This window comes from Paralichthys olivaceus, chromosome 4, assembly GCF_024713975.1.
Source record: "Paralichthys olivaceus isolate ysfri-2021 chromosome 4, ASM2471397v2, whole genome shotgun sequence".
Classification (NCBI taxonomy): domain Eukaryota; kingdom Metazoa; phylum Chordata; class Actinopteri; order Pleuronectiformes; family Paralichthyidae; genus Paralichthys; species Paralichthys olivaceus.
Window position 1 is genome coordinate 12,551,079 of NC_091096.1, and position 26,802 is coordinate 12,577,880.

Below are 26,802 nucleotides of genomic sequence, written 5' to 3' on the forward strand. Positions count from 1 at the left end.
GGCAGTCGGAAACGGAGACCAGCAAAGAAATGTTTTGACAGGAAATGGGAACGGACTACCAACGGGCTAATGTGGAGGAACAGCAGGGGGACTTGTGTGAGTGGGTGGGATGCAGAGGGGACGGGGAGGGGGTAAAAGTTTAGAGTTGCAGCTCAATGGTGCACTGAAAGCCCTCGCACTCCAAGAGTAGCTGGGGCAAACCCTCTCATTTGTCCAGCCGCTAATAGGGTTCACCTTTGGTTGAGCATTGTAGAGATTAAGTAGGGGCACTCAGAGGATCAGGAGGGGGCAGATTAGTGTGATTTAGAGCCACTTCAAATTGCAAGCAAGTGAGAGATGTGTTGTTTTTGTGTATGTGACTTTGTGTTTGGTTTTATAGTTTGTTTTCCATGTGAAACTCCTACATTTGGCATTAATATTTTGGAAGGGGATCTTGCATCAATGCAATCAGGGTCCCATGTGTGTGTGTGGGTTGTGTGCAGTCAGAGGCCAGTTAACAGTGGTATTCAGGAACTGGGGCTGTTTTCTTTGGCTGGGTGCTGCCATGGATCTGCATGTGTGTGTGGGTGACTGTGTGTGTGTATACGCTTGCGTGTGTGAGACTGGTCTTGGTCATCCTCCCCTGTTAAGGTCTTAAATTTCACTAATGACTTAACAATGCCCCCTGGTGCTGGGTCGGCCCCATGGAGCCACCTTGTTTGTTTGTCTGTTTATCTGGAATCTGGACACACACAGTAATGTGCAGAACTTTTCAGGAGTTACATTTGTCGTTAAGTCCCCTTCTTTCACTTTCTAAAAACATTTCCTTTCATTAATATTAACACATTTCTTGTATTAAGTAAAATCTGATGACGTATCCCCACTTGCTTACGCTTAAGGCAATACTTCTTTCCCCTGTAGCCTAAAAGAAACAAAGCTTTAATAATGTGTGGATATATATTTTTTTAACTTCCAGGGGCTATTTAATTTCTCCAGACTAACAGTAAAATGTTGTGTTCTGAACTGCAATAATAATAATAATAATAATATATATGAATAATAACAATAATGATAATAATAATAATAACAATAATAATAACAATAATAATAACCATCATATGATAATAATAATATGATTAATAATAATAAATGAATAGACATTTAAAAAAAAGTTACATCAACAAAAGATGCGACAAGAGAAAATACTATAAATAGTTTGAATACATCTCCAATTACTTTAATTTGTATCGTGCCAAATCACAGCATACAATTACATACACATACAAATTAGCAACCAATAGTTAAGAATATGCCACAATCTGAGGCAGCAATCAGGCCCATAGGGGGTCAGCAGATAGACAGTAAAATCTTAAACCAAGTATCTCATGTGTAACCAGTGAAGGATTGTCTGGGACGCAGAGTATGTGTTCGAAGCCTGGCAGCTGTTTTTACAAGTTCTAGTCTCTGTATGTGTCTCTTGCTGAGTAAAGGGCATTGCAGTAGTCGAGCCTGGACGAGATAAAAGCATGGATAACCAAGTGTGTAAAAGAAAGGGATGATCTTCTGTAATGAGCTGTCTCAGTTGGACTGCACCACTTTGGTCACTCAAGCATCAGAACACGACTCAAATACAAACTTCAAGAGAAGCAGAAATCATGGCTGTATCTTTTGTGTTCTGCTCCCTGAACTGTTGTTTTGTTTCCTTCATGGTGGAAGTAAAGAAAAATGGAAGCAGCAATTTAACAATTGTAGTGTCACTATATTGTGTGTGTGTGTTTGTGTGAGTGTGTGTAATGGTCCTGATGAATCTGTCAGGGCTGAGGGCAGGGGGTGATGTGACTGCTGACAGGCTCCCAGCATGCCTGCTGAGAGCCCCAACCGTCTGCGTGCCCTCCCCTCAGCCCCCTATCAACCCGGCTCCCCTTCTCCTCTCCCAGTCCTCAGCTCCGCACATTTGCTGTGTATTAGCCATGGATAGTAAATTACAGCACCCTGGACCTCTGAGCAATTCCATTCTCATCCCTTCGCACGTTCCACGTTCCTCTCCCTCTCTCCCTGCAGCACCATTATCCAGCTCACCTTCTCTGCTTCTGTCTGTCTCTCTCCATTCTCTCATTTTGATCCGCTCTCCTCCCTCCTCTGTCTGTCATATCCGTCCTGGCTCTTCGAATCCCTCAACCCTGTCAGATTTCTCTCCCCTGTCTGTCTTTCTCTCACTTCTGTTATACTTCTCATCCTCCGTTCCTCCATTGTGTCACGCTACACAGCGTTCCCTCCCTTACACATCCCCTTCACTCCCCCTTTACTTTCTTACACGCAGGTCCCTGTAGTCTAGGCTTCACAGGTTTCTCAGCGGCTTCTCCCTCTCTCTCTCTCTCTCGTCCTCCTTCCAATCCCTCTATCTCGCCCTCTTCTCTCTCCCTTTCTGCTCCCCCCTCTTCTCTGCCTTTCTGGAAACAGATGTTGTTTGTCAGATCTTATCATTACTGGCTAATTAAGAAGATATCTCTTCTCCTTCTGTTGTTGCTTCTCTTTCCTCTCCTTGCCTCTCTGTGGCATCCATCCCAGATTCATTGTTCTTCTCCAAGAAAAGGTTCAGGTCTCTAGCTTTGATATTCGCTACGTTATTGATAAATCTGATTAGTGGCTGATTGATTGAAAGAGTATTGAAAGTCTGTGTTGTTGTATTGCAGATGACCTCCTGGTTTGTTTGGAATCTATTCAGTTGTAGAGGGTGCTTTGCGTCTCCATTTGACAGTTATGAGAGTATATTTTGAATCCTCGTCCCTCAGGACGCACCGAGCATGCTGGGAGAGGTCAGGCCACTGATGGGACTTCTATTCCCTGTCCTGGTTGTGAATTCATGCTCTCCAGCCTCTGAATATCTCTCCATATCCATCTATTTGGCAGGCTGACCACCGTCCCATGTGGCCCAGCTTTGTATGCATGTATCTATGGCTGAGCTAAGCTTGGGAGACTCAAACATTCATTCATTTTAAATAGTTGAAATACACATTTAACAGCTAAAGCAAGAGGTTATGCAGTAAAATCCTTCAGCACCCAGGAGAAGCCTCGTTGAAACACTCAAGTGCCTCCGGTGTACTCTTCCCATCATTCCACTCTCCTCCGTCCAGCACCTCCTCTCTTCAGTCCCTGTTTTTGCGGTGGCGAGCCTGGAGGGTTTTACAACACGACCAAGCTCTATAAATCAGCACTAGTGGTTTAAATGTTTGGCTTTGTCACAGTTCTCAAGTTTAGAGGCAGGACGGGCCAGGGTTGAGGTTGAAGGGGTGAAGCCAGCCTGGGAGGCAGTGAAGAAGAGGCCAAGAGGGGCAAGGCCAATTCACCAGGCAAATCTATAAAGCCCCCCCCCCCCTCCCATGTGTTTATTGTGTCCCTGAAATTACCTGGAGATGATTTACTCACTGATTCTCTCACCACTGATCAATTATATGTAGGTGTTTGATATCTTTCTTCTCAAATGTATTTTTTTCTACACACAAACCGCAGTAAAATAACTTCATCTGATTATAACAAAGGTTAAAATAAGCTAAAAACATATTATTTAAATCAGTGATCATCTGATTTAAGAATGAAGAAACACAAGTCTTCAGAGAAATAAAAGGTGACCAGAGATATCTCATGAGTGGGTAAAGTAACTCAGTACTAGGCTGCTTAAGGACTTTATTTGACAGTCATAGTTACACATTACTTCAAAGAGAGTTTTACATTCAAAACACAAAATCACTTTATAAAACTTCTTCAGTTTTTAGAGATTAAAAGTCAAACATATGCTGCAGATTTGCTTCGCCTCAGGAAGTGAATGTTTTATTCACCTTCTTGCTTGTAAAGATTAGAAGTGAGCGGAAAGTACATTCGCTTTTTTGTGACTGTGCCGAAATCAACAATATAGAAAGTAAATAAAATAAACTGAACATGACATTGGTTCTTGCACATGTATGCACCGGAGTAGTAGTGGTACACTTGCATTTGTATTTTTACTCAAGTAAACTATATGAATACTACTATATACTTGATTGTTTTGAGGTGCATGTATGTATGTGGGAACGTGTGTTTAAACTCTTCCATCTCAGAGAGACGTGTGGACATCAGGGTGATGTGGTGACCAATCACTTGCTGATAGTGGAGACAGCAGAGGTTTAAAATGTAATATCAATATGTTGAAATCTAGCAAACCAGAGGTGGTTATTGACTATTAGAAGATTGTGCATTTTAAAAGCTGTTACAAAAATACAGAGTCAGTTCAGCTGATGCCAGAGATTTCCCTGTATTTTAGAATGGGGGGGGGGGTTGTACAGGGAGGACTGGTGTGAAAGGTCCTGTGGTGGTATGCGACAAAGGGGGTATCAGTTCGTGGAGGGTTTTCTGTGCCCCATTAGCAGTGTCAAAGGTCATGTGCCCCGGGTGTTAACCCTGGTGACCAGTCTAGCTTCCAGTCTGCCAGGGGACCCAGGTCCGGGGGTATTTATTACCAACCCCCCCTCACTTCCCCACTCCATCCCCCAAACACAGCGCTCCCCATGGAGGAAAACAAAACACCTCCATCCCTCCCCCCCGCCCCACCGCTCCTCGGGCCGAGTACATGTACTAATTGGATGCATATCCATACATTGATGCATGATGACCCATCTGTAGATCTCTGCCTTGTGAGAAACATTCTTAGGTCAACAGTGGTTTATCCGAATCCTCATCCATAGCCATGAGCTGCAGCGTTTTTGGCCAATTACCTTAATGTTTTATTAAAAATCAGCTCTCACTTTCAGTCGTTTGTTTTTAAGGCGTCGTTTTTGCTAATGTGTATGATTTTGCTTGATTTATTGTGCACACATGGTTGCTAGCAAGATGCTGTTCGTCTTTGTGTATTTTCCTGTGAAGTCATGCATGTGTGTGTGGCCTGCACGGCCTGTGTGTGAGACACATGCACGCATACGTGCATGATTCTGGGCCTGCTGTATGAGTTAGTGCTCTCAGTGTGTGAGTGTGGCAGAGGAAGGCCCTCAGCATGTCAGTATGTTTTAATGCTTCACATCTGGTTTCCTAATTTTCCTCCCTGCTTCCCTCCCTCCCTCCCTCCCTGCCCTCCCCTCCGCTCCCCTTGGCTGCGATGTCAGGACACTGTTTTGTTTTTTCAGGGGTGATGGTGGTGGAGGGGAGGCGGGTGATGGAGGGGATGTCTGATGAGTGATGGCCGTGAATACAGGACGACAACATTCCCCGTCTCCTTCTCTGTCTCTGTTGTGCAGTCTCTCAGTATTTCCTACACCCACCAGCTATTAGGCTTTACAGAGTAGATCAGGAGTTACATGTATTAAGAGGATGAAGAAGAGAAGCTCTTTTCTCTTTTCTCTGTCTCCACCTCTTCGTCTTAACTCCTCTTCACGTCTCTCTGAGCAGCAGGGCATCTACGTCTAGTGAAAAACGATGACATCTCCTACCATTATTCTTTTTTCTTCCATATTTTTGTATCAAAGAATACATTTGTCTTCTGTGATGCACTAACTCAAAATTCCAAGGCCAAAGGCAACTCCTGAGGAGGAGAGGAGCAGTGACAGTTTTTCTAGCTGTGCAACTGAATGACTTGAAATCTGCTTTAAAACCTTTCGCTCACATGCTTCAAGAGCTGCTGCTACCAGTAAACCTTCATTTACAATGAGCACAGAGGGCGATGTGTTTTATGTCTATGTGAAAATGCAGTTTATGTCAACAGTGATTAGTGCTGATGAATGCCTATGAACATTTTTGTTAGAGGTCCTGTGCTGCTTAGGTCCTCACTCCATGATTAAATCCATATGTAAAACATAGTGAGTAACACTTATGCGTAACAGATGCCTGTGGACGGAGCAATGTCAAACTGAGCATCCACAGCGAGGAGTACAAATTTAGCAAAACAAACAAATACAAAAAAACCCTGCATATATTTGATTGTTTTAGCGCCACGACTTGCTGTTTGGCCGCTGACCCAATTTTAGTTAAGCAAGTTGTCACCACCGGGACGGCTGCCTCGTGATGTGAGGTCTGTGTTTAGTCTTGGGAACTGAAGCAGATGCAGACAAAAGGGATCTGAGGCCTTGACAGAGATGCAGAAGTGAAGACAGAAAAGGAAGAAAAAAAAAACAGACTCCCCGCGGTCCTGGCGTGGAAAGTGATCCCGAGGTTTAAGACCTGGGTCTATGTTTTGTTTGTGTTTCCTGTTTTAAGTGTGTCTGTGAAGTTTTCGGTGTTGCAAAGCTTGGTTTCCGTGACTGACCACAACAGACGTTTGTTAAATTTAATTATTTCATACATTTATAATCAATATGGAGAAAAACAAATCACAAATAAATCGCTCTTATCAAGTTTTAATGTAATATTTATTAGAAAACAACACTTCTCTTTTTCTTTTTGAGAGAATAAAACCTTTTTACAAAATTCACTTGCTAGCTATGATAAACCAAAGTTGAAACAGTTAGTTAGTTTTATTACACTTTTAATCTAACAGACTTTTACACCTGCCTCACAGACTATAACATCCTATCAATGTACAGAACAAGACACACATCAAGTATAAACACACTGAAGCTGGTGGAGCTCTTTGAAAATATCCTTTCTCTGCGATTTCCCCATGACATGAAGATCACCTCCGATTCTTTGCATGTTCTCCTCATCTCTTCCCTGTGGATGGGGAGGCGTGTGGGTGTATTACATTACCAAAACAAAAACAAACAACAGCAATATTAAACTTTTGCAACCACAATAGAGGAGGGGATAAAAAACAGAGGGCCCTCGACTTCTTATTAATTATGCAAGATTAGTCTAATTATAATTCAGCAAATGAATGTGTGGCAGAAGGTGCGAGGCGACGGGGCTGGGAGATTTGCATGTTAAGTGGGCAGGGGGAAGCGGCTAATGCATGCTAATATATGCGTCAATGTCTCGCTTTAATTTCAGCATTTGCAGCTGTGTGCGTCCGAACTGAGGGGGGTGAAAAGTTGACTCAATGGGTTTTTGGGAGGGGGCAAAGGTGGGGGTGTCAGTGTATTAGAGTGTGCATGCATGCATGTGAATGTGTGTTTCTTCACGCGTGCATGTGTGTGTGTGTGTGAGGCATCTGGTGTCATACAAACAGAGAGTGATGAGGAGAAGTCAACAAACAAGGTCAAGAACCCTCAGAAAGGGCTGCATGGATGTAGTCAATCTCTCAATTAAGGTTGTGATTTCACTGTCGGAGGCGTCATTGCAGCACAAATTCATCATGTCTGTCAGTCAAATGAGTGATGACGGCTGGGCACATGAACTCTGAGTGGCCAAAAATGCAAATGGAAAGGAAAGTGGAGTCACCAAAACACAGCCAGACTGCAGAGAGCATGGTTATCAAAAATATGGTTCCCATGTTGTTATGAGTTAACCCCTTATGTTTTACTGCTATATATAATTTAGATATTGTATCACCCTCAAAGGAGGCAGTAAAATGAAACTGAACACTTTTGATTTACCTTTTTAGACTCAAGTAACCAACTGTGTAGCTTTAACTGTGAAACGTACAAAATATATAGTCATTTTTAATCCTGCTAAACCTCTGGACAAAGTCAGATGTCGATGAGATAAGAAATGGAAGGAGGAAGTGGGAGAGGCACAGATGTGCTTGTCTACATGTTTCCACTCCACCCTGAGGTCTAGTGCAGCTTCGAGGTTGAAGGTCCATAAGCTCTCGCTGATAAATTATGATCACTCACTGCCAACAACAATATTGATTGTCAAAGTGACGAAACAGCTCAAATCAAGAAATATTGGACACACTGAGAGCTGCTCGTGTAGGCCAGGTCCTTTTCGCCAGGGAGGAAGCTGGAGCGAGTGATGGAAGAATGGACGAGCAGAGGCTGACAGAATGAGGGAGAGGTTAGCGTTTGATGGGAGGGTTCGGGCTTTGGAGGCCAATATGAAGTTCCTCTCCAAGCAACAGCTCTCTATTAAGTTGACTTATATGTGCAGGGATCACAGTGTGGGTGGGATTGGAGCGACACATGCAGCCCACCGCCTCCCTCTGCAGCATTTTTCTTCAGCACTGTTTTTGTTTGTTTAATCAGTTAATGATGTTTTTCATGTTAGACAGAGATGTGTCGACTGTGAAGAAGTGGACATCTGGTTTGCGGGCTATATATTTGCCATGATTAAATCCCAACCCTGCATTATTTTCATGCTCATCTTCTCTTTTCTTTTGCTTTATCACGTCCTCTGTCCAAATTCTCTCCTCTGTGAGATTTGTGTGGATCCTCTCGCCCTGCACCTGCACTCTTGATATACTTTCCTGCATCTCACCTTGCCAAGTCTCTCTCCTCCCTCTACGCTGTATTTCAGTGATGGAATGTGTTCTTGTTGTTGCCTTCTCTTTCCCATCGCTGTCTTTGCCTCTCAGCATGGGGACTTTGGGATTGCGGCAGAGCTTTGTTGCCATGGCAGCGGGCCGTGTTGCCGAACTGCGTACACCTGGGATTTGGAGTCTCTCTCCATAGTCTCCCTCACTCCTATTTATTCCACCTTTCTCTCAGATTTTCTTTGCTGTGGCAGGGGCTATCAGCACCCCTCTCTCCCTCTCTCTCTCTCCATCGCATCCTCTGTCTCCACAGTCTATCACATTCAAAAGTATAAGCACACATACGTAATGAGACACATACACTTGAAAACAAAATTCATGTCCATGCCAACGCCTGTACCTCTGTCACTACCTTCCTCTTTCCACCTCCTCATTTCACTTTCTCTGTAGTTGTCTCTACTTCGTTTCCCTCTCCATTCCCATGTGGGGGTTCAAATACAGCATTGCGGGATACCGTGGTCCCCTGAGTCCTCTGGCATACATCACTGTCTCCAGTTTACTTTGAAACACAGAAGCGCTTTTCACTGGACTGTGCTTCAAATTCTCATCACTTGATTTAAAGTGTAATAACATTGACTTTAATGCTAAGCTAAACAGCTGGGATTGATGTCAGAGCTGTAATCATATCGATGTGCGCACACACACGCACACACACATTCCCCATCCAAAAGACCTGTCTCTGAAAAATAATTAATGTCCTCCTCGCCCACAAACCTGCTAAAGGGTTGCAAATAATCAGATGCGTGTTTCTTTCATGTGAATTCTTAGTTGTTGATGTACAAACACGTGTCCTCTTATTTACCTTTGCAGGTTTTTCTTGAAGTTTTTCCTGAAATGTAACCAGAATTGTCTGAAGACGGCAGGAAACCCGAGGGATATGAGGAGATTTCAGGTATGAAAATGTAGAAAAAAATTGTTTGTGCTTCTGCGTGTGCCGAAAGACGGGAACTGGCATTGAAATTGGGAACTCAAATGATTTTACAGTCATGCAAACACTTTCTCTTCATGCCCCCCCACCCTCCTAACAGATTGATTTAATAATTAGTTCCTTGTAGCCTATGTCACAAATTCTTATAGAGTGACGCACTCGAAAAAAGGTTTATTCCAATGTAAGACATAGTGGAGGGAGTAAGAGGTGAAAGTTAAAAAATCTATGAGAAGTCAGAGAGATGGAAAGACAAACGAAAGGATTCAGATATGTAGGAGACTCGGCCGTTGGGGTGCAGGAAATAGGTTGAGGTGTTTCAGGAAGTTGTCAAGAATTGAGTGATTGGCTCCAGATGGAGGAGGTCATGCTCCGTGACCCAGGAAGTGGTCACAGGGGACGCTCCCGCCTCACTTCCTCTGCCGTCTTTCAGCACCAGCGGCCCCTGTCTGGCATTTGCCTTCTCCCTGAGAACCTCTCTGTCCTTCTCCTCGTCTTGGTGCTCCCCCGGCCTTCAGCCATGTTTGCTTTAACTCTTGCGCTGTGACACATGCTGAGAAGTTATGGGCATGCAGGACTCTCATCTCTGGGTTAAAAGGTGATCAGAGCTGGACAGGAATCTGCTGCTTGATCGATAATTTACAGTTTTCTTCCCTGAGGTTCCCCATTTTCTTTCCACCACCTATAGCACATGTGCTTTTTTTTCTCCATGAAGTGAACTGAATTTCCTTCACCTGCAAAAATTACTGCCAGGTGTTTATGGATTATTAGGAGTTCAAGATTTTACTGCCTGATTTCAAAAAGAGACACATAATGAAATATTTATGGCTTACTATTTAATTTAAAACACTTTTCCCTCCTAAACACACACACTTTAAATCATTATGGAGTTCAGAAATTTGATCACATCAACAATCATAAATATCCGCAGCGAAAAACCTACACGTTTCCTCTCGTTAATTATCTGTGTGTGTCATCCATGTGAGGCAGATGTGGGAAGGGACACACACATGCTACGGCCAGAAAATCAAATTAGGGTCACCATATATCATCCGCTACTTTAACGGGCGGCTAGAATGGGAGATTTGGTCCATATGTTTGGTGTCATTGAAGGATCAGGAGGAGACAACAATGAGCCTGCTACATGCTGTATGAATCAAAAAGTTAGGCAAGAGGGAGTGGAGAGGCCATATGGAGACCTGATGGAGGGGTGGAGGGGTGCATGAGCAGTGTCATCACCAGAATGCAGACGTATTATGGAGATTCCAGAGATGTCACATTACATATTGAAAAATATGACCATCACCTGTGCGCTGAAGCAAATTGTAGCTAAGGGATTTGGCCGTTGTAACCAGATATTGTGACACACGGCGTGCTGTCCAAGTCGTGCATCTACACTCATGTATCTTCCTCTCTGTCAGGTGGTCTTGTCCAGCACCGTGTGCGTAGATGGCCACGTCCTGGCAGTGTCTGACAACATGTTTGTGCACAACAACTCAAAACACGGTCGGAGAGCCCGCAGGCTGGAGCCGGGCGAGTCTGCAGAGAACACTATGGAATATGGTAAGACACAGACACACTAACACCATAATGTCACTGCCACATTTAAATTTGGATTTTGCACGTCTGCTCCGTCATTCACAATCAGAAATATAGGACATCCTTCTCCAGCACTTACCATGATACATCAAACGTTATCAGTGATGCTGCTGAGTTCATTAACTGAGCTAATTAATGCATTCATTAAATGAAAGTAATAATATATTATCTTAAATCAGATTTAATTTTAAACCTGACAAGTTATAGGTCAATAACTCATGTTTATTTATAAAAGAAAAACAGCAGTGTTGCATTTGATGATATTTTATATACAAAAAATGTTGATTTAGAATTTAAGTTGCTTCTTCTGTTTTCATGTTCCATGTTGTATTTGAGAATTGTTGAAAGCCCTATAAACAAAAGACAAATAATTATTATTATTATTACTCAACAGAATATAAACTAGTTCAAAATAACTCCATATTGGGTTGCTACAGCATTAAATCTTTGCATTGACTTTTCTGTATTATTATCACTTATAATCCATTATTATGATCTTTACAGAATATAACACTCACAGGGGCATTTTTCTCCTGTTCAACTTCTATTATCTTTATTTTCACTTTTAACTGTGAAGTTTTTTTTACCAAATTAAATGAATAATGCTTCTTTCACCACCAGACCTTTTTATGCTATGTCAATTTAACTGCCTCCAAGTTACTGACTTCTTGACTACAGACTTTTATGGACCTCATCCAACACCTCATGTTACGAGTTAATGTAGCTGTGAAGAACATTTGTCTTTAAACTGATCAGCGCCTTTAACACACTCCTCCTGCGACACTCATTACAACCATGTTTTATCTTCACTTGTTTTTCCAATCCTTGAACGTCCTGTGTTGAAAACCTGTGAGTAACTCTTGCCTTGCTCTCTCTTGTAGCCACCCCGTGTATCAAAGCCATCAGTCCTAGCGAGGGCTGGACCACCGGCGGGGCCATGGTCATCGTCATCGGGGAGAACTTCTTTGACGGGCTGCAGGTGGTGTTTGGCAGCATGCTGGTGTGGAGTGAGGTGGGAATTGTCTTCAAAACATCTCACTAAAGATACCATCTTAATCATATTTCAAAATATAGCATATCCATAAAAATATAGCATATGGCTTGTCTCATTATGTAGATGATTTATGAGCGTTCTATATTATGCTGTATTGTGTTAGCCTAAATATTTACAGGGTACAGGGAGAAGGGATTTTTTTGCTGTTTTTGAGACACTATTTCTGTGCTGCGTCTTCAGCTCATCACTCCGCACGCCATCCGCGTCCAGACGCCTCCTCGACACATCCCCGGAGTTGTGGAAGTCACACTGTCTTATAAATCCAAACAGTTCTGCAAGGGAGCTCCCGGACGCTTCATCTACACAGGTATTGAGAGGATGCATTGTGGCCATTTTAAGTGCCAAAAGACTTTGAGGATTTTTTGATGAACTGTGACTTAGATCTAATGTGCTATATGTCTCTTTTTTATTTTTTAGCCCTTAATGAGCCGACCATAGACTATGGCTTCCAGCGTCTTCAGAAGGTCATCCCTCGACATCCTGGTGACCCAGAGAAACTGGCCAAGGTGAGATACTACAATTTTATTGGTTTTACTATCGTCATCATTATTTTACAAGAAATGATGCACACTCCACTCTTGATGTTAATGATGTTAATGTAATAAATGTGTTCTTTGCAGGAGATTCTCCTCAAAAGAGCAGCAGATCTTGTGGAGGCGCTGTACGGAAATCCACACAGTAATCAGGTAAACAGAACCAAATACTCAGCGGCATGATACAGATATTCATCACCTTAAACGACACATACAACATGAAGATGTTTAAAAGACTACATCTGTGATTCTGTTGTATCCAATGTAAATTGTGCATATTTTAACCAATTACCAAACTACACCAATTTTGTTGTTATGAGATTAAACCCCTTGAGATGTATCATCTCATTTTCAAGGGGGGCCCAAACACAAACAAACAAAATAGTACATGCGAAAAAATAATGTGGAACATAACAGTTACAAAACAAACAATATCAGCAAACAAGAGAACAAAGTTTCCGACTAAAGAAAAGTCATAACCTAAGACACAAGAGAGAAAAATAGATCACTCTATAAATAAATCAGGAATGAAGGAAATATAAGATGTCATGAAAATCACAGAACAGTGACCTAGTTTCTAAAAACATAAGCAATTTGTTTTAAGATGAGAAACGAAAACTTCTTTGAATCAGAAGAATCATCAGAAGGATCATGGAGCATGAAATCTTCTTTCTGGGGGAGCCACCTGAGTGTTTCCAGCACTGAGCAATGGTTTAAAGATTGATTGATGGCCTTCCGCTCATTTAAGTCCTGAATGAAAATGAATAAAATATACCTGATTTGAAAACTCCACTCTGAGCAGTTATTATTTTGAAAAGATTTGCAGCTTCTGAGGTTTGGCTCAGCTGCTGCTGAACACTCACAAGCTCGTAAGAGGAAACAATATGAAAACATTGTATGTAAACACTGTAATGCACTGGTAGCTGGTAGCAAATGACTTTGGCAGCTGACGCTCAGTTCTCAAATGTTGAATTCAATAACAAACACTTTAGAGCAACAGCATGACTTGGAAGAATGTCAACAGTATCACAGTTAATATATATATATATATATATATATATATATATATATATTATAGGGTATAGCTTGTTCATTCCTTTCTAGCAGGCCACAGATATAATGTGAGAGTTAACATTGTTTAAATGTAACCACACTGCATAATCTTTCGTTGAGCCGTCTCTGACTGCCTCATCTCATCTCCTGCAGGACATGCTGCTGAAACGTGCAGCTGACATCGCAGAGGCTCTCTACAGCGTTCCCCGTCCTCACAGTCAGCTGCAGGCGCTGCCGAGTTCACCGGCGCACGGCAGTGTCATGGGTCTGGGCTCCTACCCCTCACAGCTAGGCGTTAGCATCGGGGAGCCCATTCAGAGCAGCCAAGGTGAGCAGAAAGAGACAAAAGATCATCATTCCTTCTGTTTTTGTCACTGATGAAACTCAAGTCTCACTCAGCACTTTCATTTTCCCTCCAGGTTACATTCGGAACTCCAGCAGTTTGTCTCCAAGGGGTTACCCATCAGCCTCCACTCCTCAGCAGTCAGGCTATGGCAGCGGCGGGATGACCGGAGGCTACGGGACAGTTCCCATGACCAGCCTAGGAGTCCCTGGTTCTCCTGGTTTCAGCAGTGCCTCCCCCACAGGCTCTCCATATAGTAAGATCTTATGTGCTCTCAATTCGGTTGTGAAGTCATGACGTGTTACATCTGTTTCTGGGTCCAAGCTCTTCCTTATCCAGGATGCTGCAGTGCTGTGTCTCAGATAGTGGAATAGATTAAATATGAAGCAAAATAAAGTTTGTCATTTGCCGGTGTAGGCAAACGTTGACTTAGCTGTGCAGCACAGAAGCAAGTTTGAAGACCAAAATAAAGTAGATTTAATTAATTCCTTTTTCTCACTGAAGCGATGCCTCAATAAAAAATATGTGATGAATAAATTCAAAGGTTCTGCCAGTGTTATTTGCTTGAGACCTTCAAGTTTGGACCCAGATATGGATGTTACATCATGTGCAATGTCACATTAAACAGGCGGAAATTTCACCTCATAGTGCAGGTTGTGTTGTGACTTTCAGATCCCAGACTGACTGTTGTTCTCTGTTCCACAGTCATGCCCTCCAGCCCCACCATACCAGGAAGCTCCAGCTCCTCATCGTCTCTCTTGCCTTTCTCCTCCTTCCCGTCTGCTGCTAAACAGAAGAGTGCTTTTGCTCCCGTGCTCAGACCCCAGGGCTCTCCCTCCCCTGCCTGCCCTGCCTCAGGGGGGAACAGCTTCAGAGGTAGCCACCCAACTCACTATCTGACCCCGCTGTCTGAACTCACGAATGCAGTCTAACCCCCCCCTCGTACTAACCCCTCGAAAAGCTATGACTGAACAAGAGAGAGAGAGCGGTTGCTGGATGTACATTAAATGCAAGAGCTGATTGATTAGAATCATAGACTTTGTATATTTTTTTCTCTCCAGCGATGACGGGCCTGGTTGTCCCCCCGATGTAGCAAAGCACCCGTCCCAATCTACCCCAGACCACTGCTTCACTTAGCCCCTCTTTTGGCACTGAGAGGGTGGGGGGGGAATGGAAAATTGATCCCTACCATGTATAACTTCCCTCCCCAAGTCCCCCGTCCCCCCCCGACGCCATTTCTTAGTCCCTTTCTCATCCATGTGGATGAACAGGACGGGGTATGAAAATGTCCAAAGACCAGCCATCTTCTCCAGAGGCAGAGGAGATAACTCCACCCACAGCTACAGACAGACTGTGCTCCTTAGCTACCAGCACCAGAATGGACCACATATACTGCACTGTGTTCAATGAAGGAAAACTGGTCCCACGTTCACCTCAAGCTTCTAAAGCGTCCGTGTCGACCTCTGGCCAGCTGTCACATGCAGTCTTCGATCCTTCTAACACCTGCCCCAACCTCGGCCAAGAGACGTGCGTTGTGCGAGCGCTGTTGGATGACGGACAACTCTGACATGACGTTGCAGCTCTAAAAAAGCAGGGTGCTATCTTATCTGTGTATGGACACCTTTAATGGCATGTGTGTGTACACTGTCTGTGAGTTAGCGAGAGGTTTTTTTGTAGTAGACTTTTTTGAAGACAATTTACATTCCAGATAAAATAGACCCTTTATTTTTTGTTCTGATGCCTACGGTTTTACAAGGGAGAACTCTTTGTCTTAAGGGTTATTACTAAAGGAATTCATATATTGATTTATTTAAAAAAAAACAAGCAATTTAACTTATTATAGTTAGTTTAGGGAATAATATAAATGTGTTTTTATAAAGTGGTCCTTTTTCCAACTGTTACTGATATGAAGTTATCTGAGCGATTGCTAGTCGATTTGGTAAATGATCCGAGGGAATGGGTTTTGTTTAGTGGAGAAGATAAAACTCTCCTGCAGGTTCTTTCATGACAAAATCCTAATGTTATGCCCACAGTTAAAGAAGATTATTGTCCTTGTGTAAAGGAAAAATGTTAGTTAGCCTTATCCTTTTTGATTTCACTTATAATGCATGCTTTGTCACACCAATGCCCTGTTATTATTTCATTTCATGATGCAAACTTAAATGTATATGACAACACCATACCGATGTAACAGTTTCATTTTAAATGTGTCAGCCCAGTACAGGCCTCTAGTCACTATGCAGTAAACGGTAAATAAAAGCACAACTGCTCAGTAGTAAAGAATGTGGGCGTGTTAGGTGATCAGTAATTCATATCATGCTGTTCTTATTCCATGATTTCTGTCATAACAACACAAATATCATTCTCAGGACATGAAAACAAAGAACACAAAGAGTAGGTGACATTTGCGATTTTTTTGTTTGTTTAGAGTTTGGTCAATTTTATTTATTTAAAAAAATATTAGCAATTTTAATAATATGTTTTTTGAAGCCATCTTTCTTTGAAACAGAACATAAAATGGTGCAAATGTGGTTTGAATATCTCGAGTTGTAATTATATTTTGTCCTCCAAATAAAACAAGTGAGAAAAAGAACCCCTTACGCTGATTTAAGTTGTTTTAGTTTTAGCGATGCATTAAATCGTGAAGTGTCATGTGGCTTTTCTTTTTTTACATGTGTGCATAAGAGTAAGTATTTTCCAACAGATTGTATTATCTAACAAAGATTTTCTTATAAAGCTCCACACTTCATTCTACTTCGGATCTATTTCTGACTGTGCCCGTCACCTGTGTGCTTGTGCAGTTTGCATTCTTTTTTTTGTATACATAGCTGATGAGCCGCAGCATCTTAATTGTGATGCGAGCGTTAAAGACTGAGCAGAGCATGTCAAGATAAACAACAATACTCCCCTCCCCTCCCTCCCTCCCAACACACACACACACACACACACACACACACATCTCTCTCCTCTCCAATAAGCCTACTTTTCTCTGAGGACCAAGCCTCTGGGGGCCCGAGTGAGAACCACATGAGTCTCCCGCCAACGTGCAGTCTCCTTTACTCTCTCTCTCTCTCTCTCTCAAAACACATACACACACGTAGGCATGAGCCTCACTATACTGCCTTGTTTTTCACTCTTTGTTTGTTACAGCTTCGTCCCGTCTTTCTTTCTCTCCTTTGCTCCCCTGAAATGGTTGTTCTCTGCTAATGTAATTAGCACTGGTAAAGAAGGGCAGTTCATTACCCACTCTATTTTGATCAGGTAATTAATGTTATGCCAGGAAACTGCAACCATGTCATTAACATGGAGCTCAAAGCTGCGAGTGGGCGCCCAGCGGATGCATGTCTTCTGTATGGATTTGTACATGTGTGGACAAATGGTGAATCAACAGCTCTGCTCGGTGACAGTGAGCAACACAGGGACTTCTAACATGTGACAGTGTCCATCTGTAACCTGACCTCGACAGGAAATCACTGTTTCTGTGTGTGACGTCTTTGTCTTCATTAAGCAGCACTGAAAAAAAAGTCTGGGCTGCTGCCTCTTCCTCTTCACCCCCCTCCCTCTACCTCTTTTTTGATATGCTTGTTAATTTGACAAGTTAAAGTCAGCTTTGTTGCCGGCACCTCAGCATTCATCTTGCTGCAGTGCTCCTTCTGCCCAGTGGTGCCGGAGCCATATGCTCCTCTTCCACATGACTGTTCTGTTGTTACTGTAGTGGTTCTCGGCGTCGCCATTTACTGTCTTCTTGATCACAGTTTAGATAAAGACAGGATGAGATGGTGCCACCTGCCACCGAGCCGTTCCACATCATCACTTCAAAAGAGCATGTAGCTGCTGGGCACACGAGAGCAAGTACCTTGTCATTCTTCATTATCTATGCAGCTGAAGCACTGATGAGCCTCTGTTTTTAAGTTACAATACGGACTTCCTTACAATAGGGTGAACGTGCTCCACAAAATGCACCCTTCCCCTCTCACCCCTCTAGGGATGTGTTTGTGTTTATATACCCAATTAGCCCTCCGGCCACAGCATGGACATGCATTAGGCTGACATTAGCCCCGGGTGTATGTAACGTCTGTGTGTGTGGACAGTGCATGCCTTTCTCATCTGAGGAATAATTTCAGGGGTGTGCGTGTGTTATTAGGCAGACCGAGGCAGGGCTTGACAGGGGTGGCCCACTGTTTTGTCAGATAGATTGGTAGGTTGGTTTCCACGCACCCAGCCGGTGTCCTGTGCCTTTGGCCCGTCAGTAAAACCTGCATTGTTGCCCATTAGACCACTGGACCCCGATTCCTCTTTTCAAAATGAATCCCAACCCCTTCTGCCGTTCCCTTGGGTGTCAGTAGAGTGGGGTGGCAGATGGGACAGACACAGAGCTGCCCCATGAGACCACCCCCCCAACAAAACACACACACATATAGACACATTCACATATAGGTGCACACACACATACTCAGACATGCATGCATGCACAAATGCATAAGCAGCAACACACACACACAAACACACACACACAGTGCACAGCAGCAGCAGCAGCAACACATAGCTCCCCCTGCCCCCAAACACAAACCTCATCTGTCAGCCTGCTGCTTTTGTCCGAACCTCAGGAGTATGCTCCGTGAACACAGAATGATGTCTCTGTCCCTGCCTCTCAATCTGTGCTTTGTGTACCTGTGTGTTTGTGTGTGTGCATGAGAGAGAGAGAGACAAAACCACAGAGTTGAGGTGCAACAAGAATGATGCCTCCAAGACAAATTATGCTGTAAAAGTGATTATGTTCCTCTTACAACATTCAGATCCTGATTCTGATCAAACAATGAAAACGTTTGAAAACCTGACAAGATTTACAATGACAAATATATCTGTTATTTGTAATTATGTCAACTTAGACCAGACATTTATATCTTAATAATCTAAGTATAGCAAACCCAGATAGACATTCAGTGTATTTTCTGATAGATAGATAGATAGATAGATAGATAGATAGATAGATGGATAGATAGATAGAGTTTTGATTTTCCCAAATACAGCTACAGCAACAATGGTGCAACATAGAACAGTGCAATGGACAGGTGAAAATAAATTTAACTTAAAATAAGGATAAAATAAATAACTCCATAGAATAAATGTGTCCATGATGATATTAAATAATCATGAATCAGTATTAATCTTTTTCATATTATTTTTCTTTTACCCTTTGGTGCTGAGGTCATAACTCCAGGCCTAACTGTGGCCTGTAGTGTTTAAAATAAACTTTAAGTAAGTCATTGGCATCCAATTATTAACTTAGACTTTTATAATTTGACATACCTCTCTTTCTTATGCTTCCACTCTTTCTTTATTTTATATATGAGACCTGACCTTATTAAGTCTTTTGTTTTGGATTTTATCATTTTACTTTTCTCTCTCATGGTTTCATTCTTTATTCATTTCTGTGTCAGCTCTTTTAAATCAGCGGCACCCAGTTGTTACTTTTATTCTTCTCCTTCCCTCTTTCTCATGGTTTCACTCTTTATTCATCTCCATCTCATGTGTGGGGCCTTGTCACTTGCACACCATCATGTGAGTCTCAGTCCAGTGTACATGAGGACTGATCTCTGCTGGAGGAGTTTCTCTACATCCTGATCTCTCTCCTCCTCCTCTGGGTACAATATTGACAATTAGCCAGATTAGAGGAGGGGGGAGGGGGTAATTTGGGCCAAACGCGCGTGTGTTGGCTGCTCGTGCACGCGCAACGGTGTGAGGTGAGGAGGCCCACGCCGGTGATTAATTACAGCCCGGGCCTCGGTGACAGAGGAGGGGGCTCTCCCACTGCTGTCTGCGGCCGGCACGCAGGGAGACCCGGCCCGGCTAATTGACCCGGCTTCTGTAAGGCCATCCATCAAGCGTGGCCCGAGTGGCCCCGTAAGAAACACATTATTCTGAGGTAAGTTAGTTAGTTAACCAACTAGCGCTCCACAGACTCATTAATGCTATTAGCTGCTCTGCTGTGTCCCTTCTGCAGCCAGCGAGTCCCGAGCCGTGCGCCTGACCACGTGGAGTCCGCGGACAGCCTCTCCACAGCCGGGCTTTTAGTTTGGGTTTCACGGTCCTCTGGTGTCGATGTTTTCAGAACTTAAACCCGCCTGTGGCCTGGTAGCGGTGCAGCTAACTGCAGCTACAGGCCCAGTCCACAACAAACACACCCACTCTGCGTCACGTGGAGCAACAATTAACCTGGAAATCTTTCTCTCCACAAGTTTTGTGCTTGAAAACCACGCAATCATTCATTGTGCGATTATTGAAGTGGTAGATTTTCAACAGTTATAGAGAAAAACAAAGAGTTCGAACAGCAGGAAAGCTTTGATTTCCACATAAGAGAAATCTTCTTTTCATGGATGTCCACTTTAAAGGTTCAGTGTTTAGGATGTAGGCACAAATTTAATATAAAATATTCCTAGTGTCTAATCATCTAATTGTATGAATTGTATTTTCTTTACCCCTAAAATGCCCCCTATGTATAATAAATAAAATACTTTATATGTACATCAGGAGCAGGCCCTCCCTTCTGGAGGCCGCCATGTTTTTTACAGTAGCCCAAATACTTTTTATGACAACTGAATGCTGTCACAGGTTCTCTTTCGTGTGGAGACGGGTTGTTCTCCGCTGTTTCTCTCCGATCCCCTGTGTAAACATATAAGTAGACTAGACTTAAAAGTAACACAACATGTACAGGTGTTAAATTTTAGTACACAACATAAGTCTGCGCAGGGTAGATAGGTTATGAACTGCAGTGTAAGATTGTTGTGCAAAATAGACAGACCAGTCCAAATGCTTTATGGGTAATGTGCAGACAATGTGTAGCTGTGACAAGTAATGTTGATCTACAGGATGTAAAAAGAAAAAAAAAGTGCATGTTGAGAGAGAACCCCAGGTACTAAAGCCTCTTCATGACGTTTAAGTTGTGGTGAGATGTATTGAAGTGCATGTTTTAATTATTTGCACATATTGTAGTTTTATTTTTAAGAACTTTTCACTTGTCCACTTCTACATACATCAGCAAATATCTGTACTTTCTACTCCACAAAAATGTTTAACTATCAATCTTTGATCAATCTAAATTTTATTTGTATAAGCTGCGTTCACAAATCACAATTTGCCTTATAGGGCTTAACGAGGTGCAACATCCTCTGCCCCTCACTCTTGACTAGAGAGGAAAAACAACCTCGATATTTATTTCCAGGGGAAATGTATATATTTAAAAGTAATCAGTAGCGAGCACTAATCAATTGATCCAATCAGAACAAGCAGATAGCATTAGAGCCCACCTCCTGAAGCTGAAAATAATGTTGAAGAGACTCCGCTATAATTATGTAGTTGCATTAGAGAATAGGCCACACTCAGCAAGTACTTTCACTTTTAAATTTTAAGTTTATTAAAAGGCATCTCACCTTTTACTAAAGCTGAAAAGTAAATGTGGTACTTTTTCTTGAATAGTTTTCTATTTATTTGCACTTTTACTTCAGTAGAAAGTTTGAGTACTTCCTCCACCACTGGATTTAGGTGTTGTAAAATTAATCTTTTTTGTCAAAGCCCCGTTGAACATCTGTAAATTGCCTTCTTAATGTTTCAAATGATATTATCTTCCAAATGGACTGCTGTAGAATTGTAAGCCACTATCTCACGTCAGCATGTGTGATAACTGTTGTTAGATTTGATTTTGCTCTGAGGAGAGACAGGTAGTGTCCAGATCAGCTGTCGGAGCAGTGTCTGGGTGGTGTGGTTACTGCTAGAAGTGAGCGATGGGCAGGCCTGTAGGTCTCTGCTCCACACACGGTCACAGGGCCCACATGTGCTTTCACTTGCCTCCCTAATAAAAAATGTCCCTCCACAAGGGGAGAAGACATGGAGACGTGTAGTGAGCAGTGGGGATGCTTCAGTGTGAGCACGGGGGAAAATGATTTCTCATCCCCAGAAGGGGACTTGTCATACTAGAATTCCCCCCCCCAAATAACTATCGCCCTCCTCCCTCCCTGCGAGTGTTGCAGGGCCAGAGAATAATTGCAGTTGGGTCACATCTAGTTGTCACAGCTGACCTTTTGCCAGTGATGAAGTTACAGCTCAGTGTGTGTGCGTGTGTGGCCATGTGCATGTGTTCTTCAAACCAAAACATCTTCAGACTCATGATGATTTAAAAGAATATATATTTTTCAGAAGTGGAGAGGATCAGCTCTGATGTGTGAGAGGCAGCCCCATAGCGCCACCTGCCTGTGAGAGAGCATGGCTTATTTTTCTGCTCCTTCAATCTGCCGGGTTTCTACCAGAATGGTTTCTCTGAAGTTAAAGCATGTCTTGTCATGATTTGTTGCGAGCAGCCTCACGTGTATTAAAGTAACACATGTATTAATAAAACAGTTACGGTGCTGCCGAAAAGTCTGAGACCACATGGGAACTTTGGGACGTCACTGGACGTGTTCGATTCTGTCACATGTCGTGTTGTAGTCGTGACATGCCAGCAGTAGCAACACTGTGATAACAACCACAAACAACCTTTCTTTTTTTTATGTCTCAGAGTCCTCTGTATATCAGCATGCATAAATATGCAGGACGAAATCTAATCAAATAAATCCATTCATTAGTAGAGCTGCTGGTATTTCTGCTTTTGCATTAATTGCTTAGTCATTACCATATCAATTAGAGAAATCAGAGATCATGTAATTAAGGTTTAACCAAAAGCACCTGCTGCCTCTGAGCTGTGTGTGCGTGCGTGCGTGCGTGCGTGTGTGTGTGTGTGTGTGTGAGCGCTTCAGTCCTAATCTAATCTCCGTCCTTTGACAGGACTCCCCCTCATCAATCCAGAGCTGACGGAATTCAGCTTCTCTTTTTTTGTGTGTTTTGTTTTTGTTTATAAGAGTGGGTGGCGGCAGCAGTGGCGGTTGTGTTTGGAGGGGGGGTGGCGCGCTAAATGTTGTCATGGCGATCAAATTGATTGGCAGGGACGCCTGATTAGAAAGGAAGAATAGGAGACAGGTGGAAGGAGGCGGGGCTGTACATCTAAGGGAACAGATTGGGACAAAGTGAGGAGTCGCTGGGTGTCACGAGGGGAGACACTGTCTGCTTGGCTCCAGTTACACCTTGTAAAAGATAACCAGTAATTACTCTAACGGTCCACGGAGGCTATTCTCTACTCTGATGCTTCTGGGTTTGAAACAACGTCACCAGATGTTGTTGTATTTTCCTTTTTAATGTATTTAAAGTGGATATTTCTGAAATTTGCTCTATTGACAGATTATTAACAGCAAGTTTCAGATGATGTCTGTTATCACAGGAGAATGGAAGAGGGGAGTATTTTATTTGTGTGTGTTCACCTATGAGGAAAGGATGAATTGTGCTGAGAAGAGGATGGAATCATTCTTTTCATTAAGGAATTAAAGGAATAAATAACATATGTAAGGAAGAAAAAACCCCATAGGAAAAGAAAGAGGAGATGAGGAGTGAGGGGAAGGGAATGGGACTCAGGGGTATGGACAACAACCTCCGGCCTCCTCCTCCTCCCTAGCACTTCCTGTTCCATTTCCTTTCTTCTCCTAAGCCTCCCTCTTCACTCCTTTCACTCCTAGTGACATCTTGCCTTTTTTTTAAATTGGGGTCACTCCTGTTACTCCCTAAATACAGGATATACTGTATCATCATCTCGGTTTTTGCAGGTTTCAGCCCTTAAATTTTTTATTATGTTTGTATGATATAAATGAGATAGCATTATTACCACTGACCATTTCTTTTAATTTCCTGCACCATGGAGGTTTTGTTTTTGTCTGTAAGCAGGATTACATAAAGACCTCTGGACATACTGTATTGTCATGTAACTTGGTGCAAGGATGTAGTGCGAAGATCCCATTTCCATTTTTCCAAATTTTTGTTGATGTTTCAGAATAATTTATGGATCATAAGTTCTTTTGAGTTTTTGTAGTTTTGGTGCAGATCCCCAGAAAATCTGTATCTAGTTAAATTAAATATGGTTTTATAAGGGGACTGTTGGACAGTTTAAATCATACTTATATATATGCATTCATTATTTCTGTGTCTTGCCAATGCATTTGTGGGGATTACAAGACACTTTTAATTTACAAAAACATTAAGTCAACTTTCCTTCTTCCTCCAGTATTACACATAAAGCACGTCGAAACTAGAATGACTCAGTAGAGAGCATACCTCCGCTAACCTCAATAGTCTCCTTAAATTAGATCAAGCTGCACCAAATATTACACACTCATGGATATCAGTTCCTTAAATATGCATTTTTTAATTTTCATCAAGGTTCATGTATCATATCTTGGGAAAATGTTGAAAAACGTCCCATATCACAATGTTAAAGAAAGTGGAAAAGAATTCCTGGATCCGCACTAAAATGTTATGGGTTCTTCCCTGAACCATACCACATCCTTCCACCAAGTTTCATGGAAATCAGTTTTGTTGGTATAGTGTAATCTTTCTATCAAACATACAAACCAACCAACAAAGAGACAGAGGTGAAGACATAATCTAAAAAAGATAAAGCAAATTTCATTTTTTCTAAATGCATTGAAACAAACAGCAATTTGCTGCATAAAGCAAAAGATTTCTTCTTGTTTTTCCACTGAAAACACTGATGACAGTGATTTATCCTCAAACACATAAATCTGTCCATTTGATAATCTGCAGTGATTCTGAGCAGTCAACCTTCAGGTTCTCGTTGTCTTGCCCTGTCGGTGCCAGCCAAGCGTTCATGTAGTAAATCTTTTACCCCTCGTGTCCTCCTTTCACCCTCCTCATAACATTCCTGCATCCTCACATCCCATGCATGGACTTTGTGGTTAGCCACAGTTAGGAAATTTCAGTTTAGTGTAGCACTGTTAATAAAACAGTTTACTGCCTTGCTGACTTTAAATTATAAATATTATAGATGTGCTTGGTGAAATTGAAAGAATGCAAAAGGTTGCAACACTAGAAATATGTTTTTACTGTAAAAACCTTAAAACACTTTGTGCTGCATTAATAAGCTCTTTTTAACAATAGGGTTTCTGAGTCTGAATTGAGGGCTTTTGTTCTATACAGTACCACTTATCATTAAAGACAACTTCCTAGAAAAATATTGTTTACATGACAGAATCATATTTATTGTTTTCTATAAATCAGAGGGAAGACATACCTCAATACTTCAGTCTCATGAGGTTGAAGTCATATGCACTGTGACACCACTAGATGGCAGAAGAGAACTGGATAAGTGTTGCCTTGCTACAGCTTCATTTGTCTCAGGACTCATGAACAGTAGCTTCATCTTTGTGATTGTCAATCGGTCAGAAACTTTAGTGAGAGAATGAGGGAGTGAGAAAGGTATTGTGGGTATTATGCACTGAGTCTATCTGTAGATCTATTTTGTGGATCATTTTCTGGAGTATATTGATATTAGACAACAGGGTAAGATATAAAACAGCGTCACTGTTCTCATCTGACTAAACTGGGAGAGCTGAGCATTTCCTGCGTTGCTGAACCTGCAGTTCTGCTTTTGTATTCCTCTGATGGCAGCTTATTCTGAATGAACCTGAATGATTAACAAAAAACAGGGATTTCGCTCTGAGCTATTTTTAAACTTCCAACCACAGACTATATGGATGACATGAAAGTGAAGCCAAAAGTGTCTTTATCGCTGCCTGGTGGCTAAATGTAGAACAGGCCATTAGTCCTGCCTCTTCCATGTTAGAGCATGGGACATGGGCCACTAAACAGGTGGTGAAATGTCATGTTAACACTGGGACTTCATTTCCACAGCATCATCCCCCGATTACTGGGGCACAGGCTCCAAATGTGTGAGATGGCAGCGTTCATATATGGGATGTATTGATGTCATTTCTGTATAGTGGGAGGACGTGGAAATGCGTCATTGATTGTTTTATTTATTTTTATATATATATATAGGCTAAACAGATGTTGCAGTTATGTAATGATCACTAGATAAACCCGTTTTCAACAACCAATACAGAACAACGTATTGTTTCTCTTTTTACACACTGTGTTGCGCTTTCCGAGAGCCACTGTACACAACAGCAGTGATCATCAATCTGCCTGAAGCCATTGTCATTCCCAGCTGGTGTGACGGTGTTGTTCAGTGCTGACCCTGCAGATATGACACTACGCTGAACTGCTGTTCACACCACCGAGCTGGTGGTGGTGCACCGTCACCAGCGCTGGTGTCATGTGTACACCGAGCTGTGTTCCACATACTTCCGTGGAACAAGAAGCCAAATCACATGAGCTCTTTAGATGAGGTGGCAGGGTGCCTGGGCCACAGCACCGTGTGGACACGAAGCCTGCGCTTGGTTTGTTATCTGCCATATGGCTTTCCCAATCTCTCTCGCTCTCTCTCTGGTGGTGCAGTGCCAGCACGGAGGGGGAGGGGGAGGTTTCTAAAGGAGCGTTTCAGGTCTCTGAGCCAAACCTGTGCTGTCGTCCCTTATTCACAACTAGTCCGATGTCAGTAGAGGAAGGATGACCGCAGTAACACCTGAAAATACACTAAACCTGAAGGGGACATCCAACAAATAGCAGTTTAGCTAACTTGGTCTGATGTGGTCCTGCTTATCAAGACACACTGGGTTGACATTTCTAAACAGAACTACATACTTTTTGTTTTATTTAAACATTACATTAAGTTAGTTTTTAATTCATGGTTTAGTTACCTTCAGGGTAACTGGAGGATTTAATTTGACCTCTGTTTGTTTGCTTATAAGCAAGATTACACAAAACTTCCTGGACGGATTAACACATAACTTGGAAGGATGCTGTCTGGGTCAGGAAGGAACATATTAAATATAGGTGTAGTTCTGGATCAGAGGGTGGATCAAAGAATTCTTTTCCACTGTCGGAAAAAAATAAAAATTCAGATCTAGTCAGTTTATTGGGGAATTATAAGGGAATTGTTGGGCCTTG

At 42.4% G+C, this 26,802-nt stretch overlaps 2 protein-coding genes across 5 annotated transcripts in view; both read left to right on the top strand.

Annotated features, from left to right (window-relative positions):
* Window positions 1-16,450, top strand: part of ebf2 (EBF transcription factor 2) — a 30,376-nt gene extending 13,926 nt beyond the window's left edge. For 2 of the 4 annotated variants that reach the window (XM_020101097.2, XM_020101099.2), the window contains exons 7-16: window positions 9,161-9,242; window positions 10,697-10,838; window positions 11,756-11,886; window positions 12,109-12,235; window positions 12,346-12,434; window positions 12,549-12,614; window positions 13,668-13,842; window positions 13,934-14,113; window positions 14,563-14,733; window positions 14,919-16,450. In XM_020101097.2, the coding sequence (XP_019956656.1) occupies window positions 9,161-9,242; window positions 10,697-10,838; window positions 11,756-11,886; window positions 12,109-12,235; window positions 12,346-12,434; window positions 12,549-12,614; window positions 13,668-13,842; window positions 13,934-14,113; window positions 14,563-14,733; window positions 14,919-14,950 (1,195 nt within the window). In that variant the 3' untranslated portion in view covers window positions 14,951-16,450. Of the gene's footprint in view, window positions 1-9,160; window positions 9,243-10,696; window positions 10,839-11,755; window positions 11,887-12,108; window positions 12,236-12,345; window positions 12,435-12,548; window positions 12,615-13,667; window positions 13,843-13,933; window positions 14,114-14,562 lie in introns of all 4 variants that reach the window. The other 2 variants (XM_020101095.2, XM_020101096.2) reach the window with 1 other exon arrangement.
* Window positions 16,451-19,664: 3,214 nt separating this feature from the next.
* ank1a (ankyrin 1, erythrocytic a) overlaps window positions 19,665-26,802 on the top strand; it is a 91,892-nt gene continuing 84,754 nt past the window's right edge. The window contains exon 1 of the mRNA XM_069523730.1: window positions 19,665-19,783. The gene's annotated coding sequence lies outside the window, so the exon portion shown is untranslated. The remainder of the gene's footprint in view (window positions 19,784-26,802) is intronic.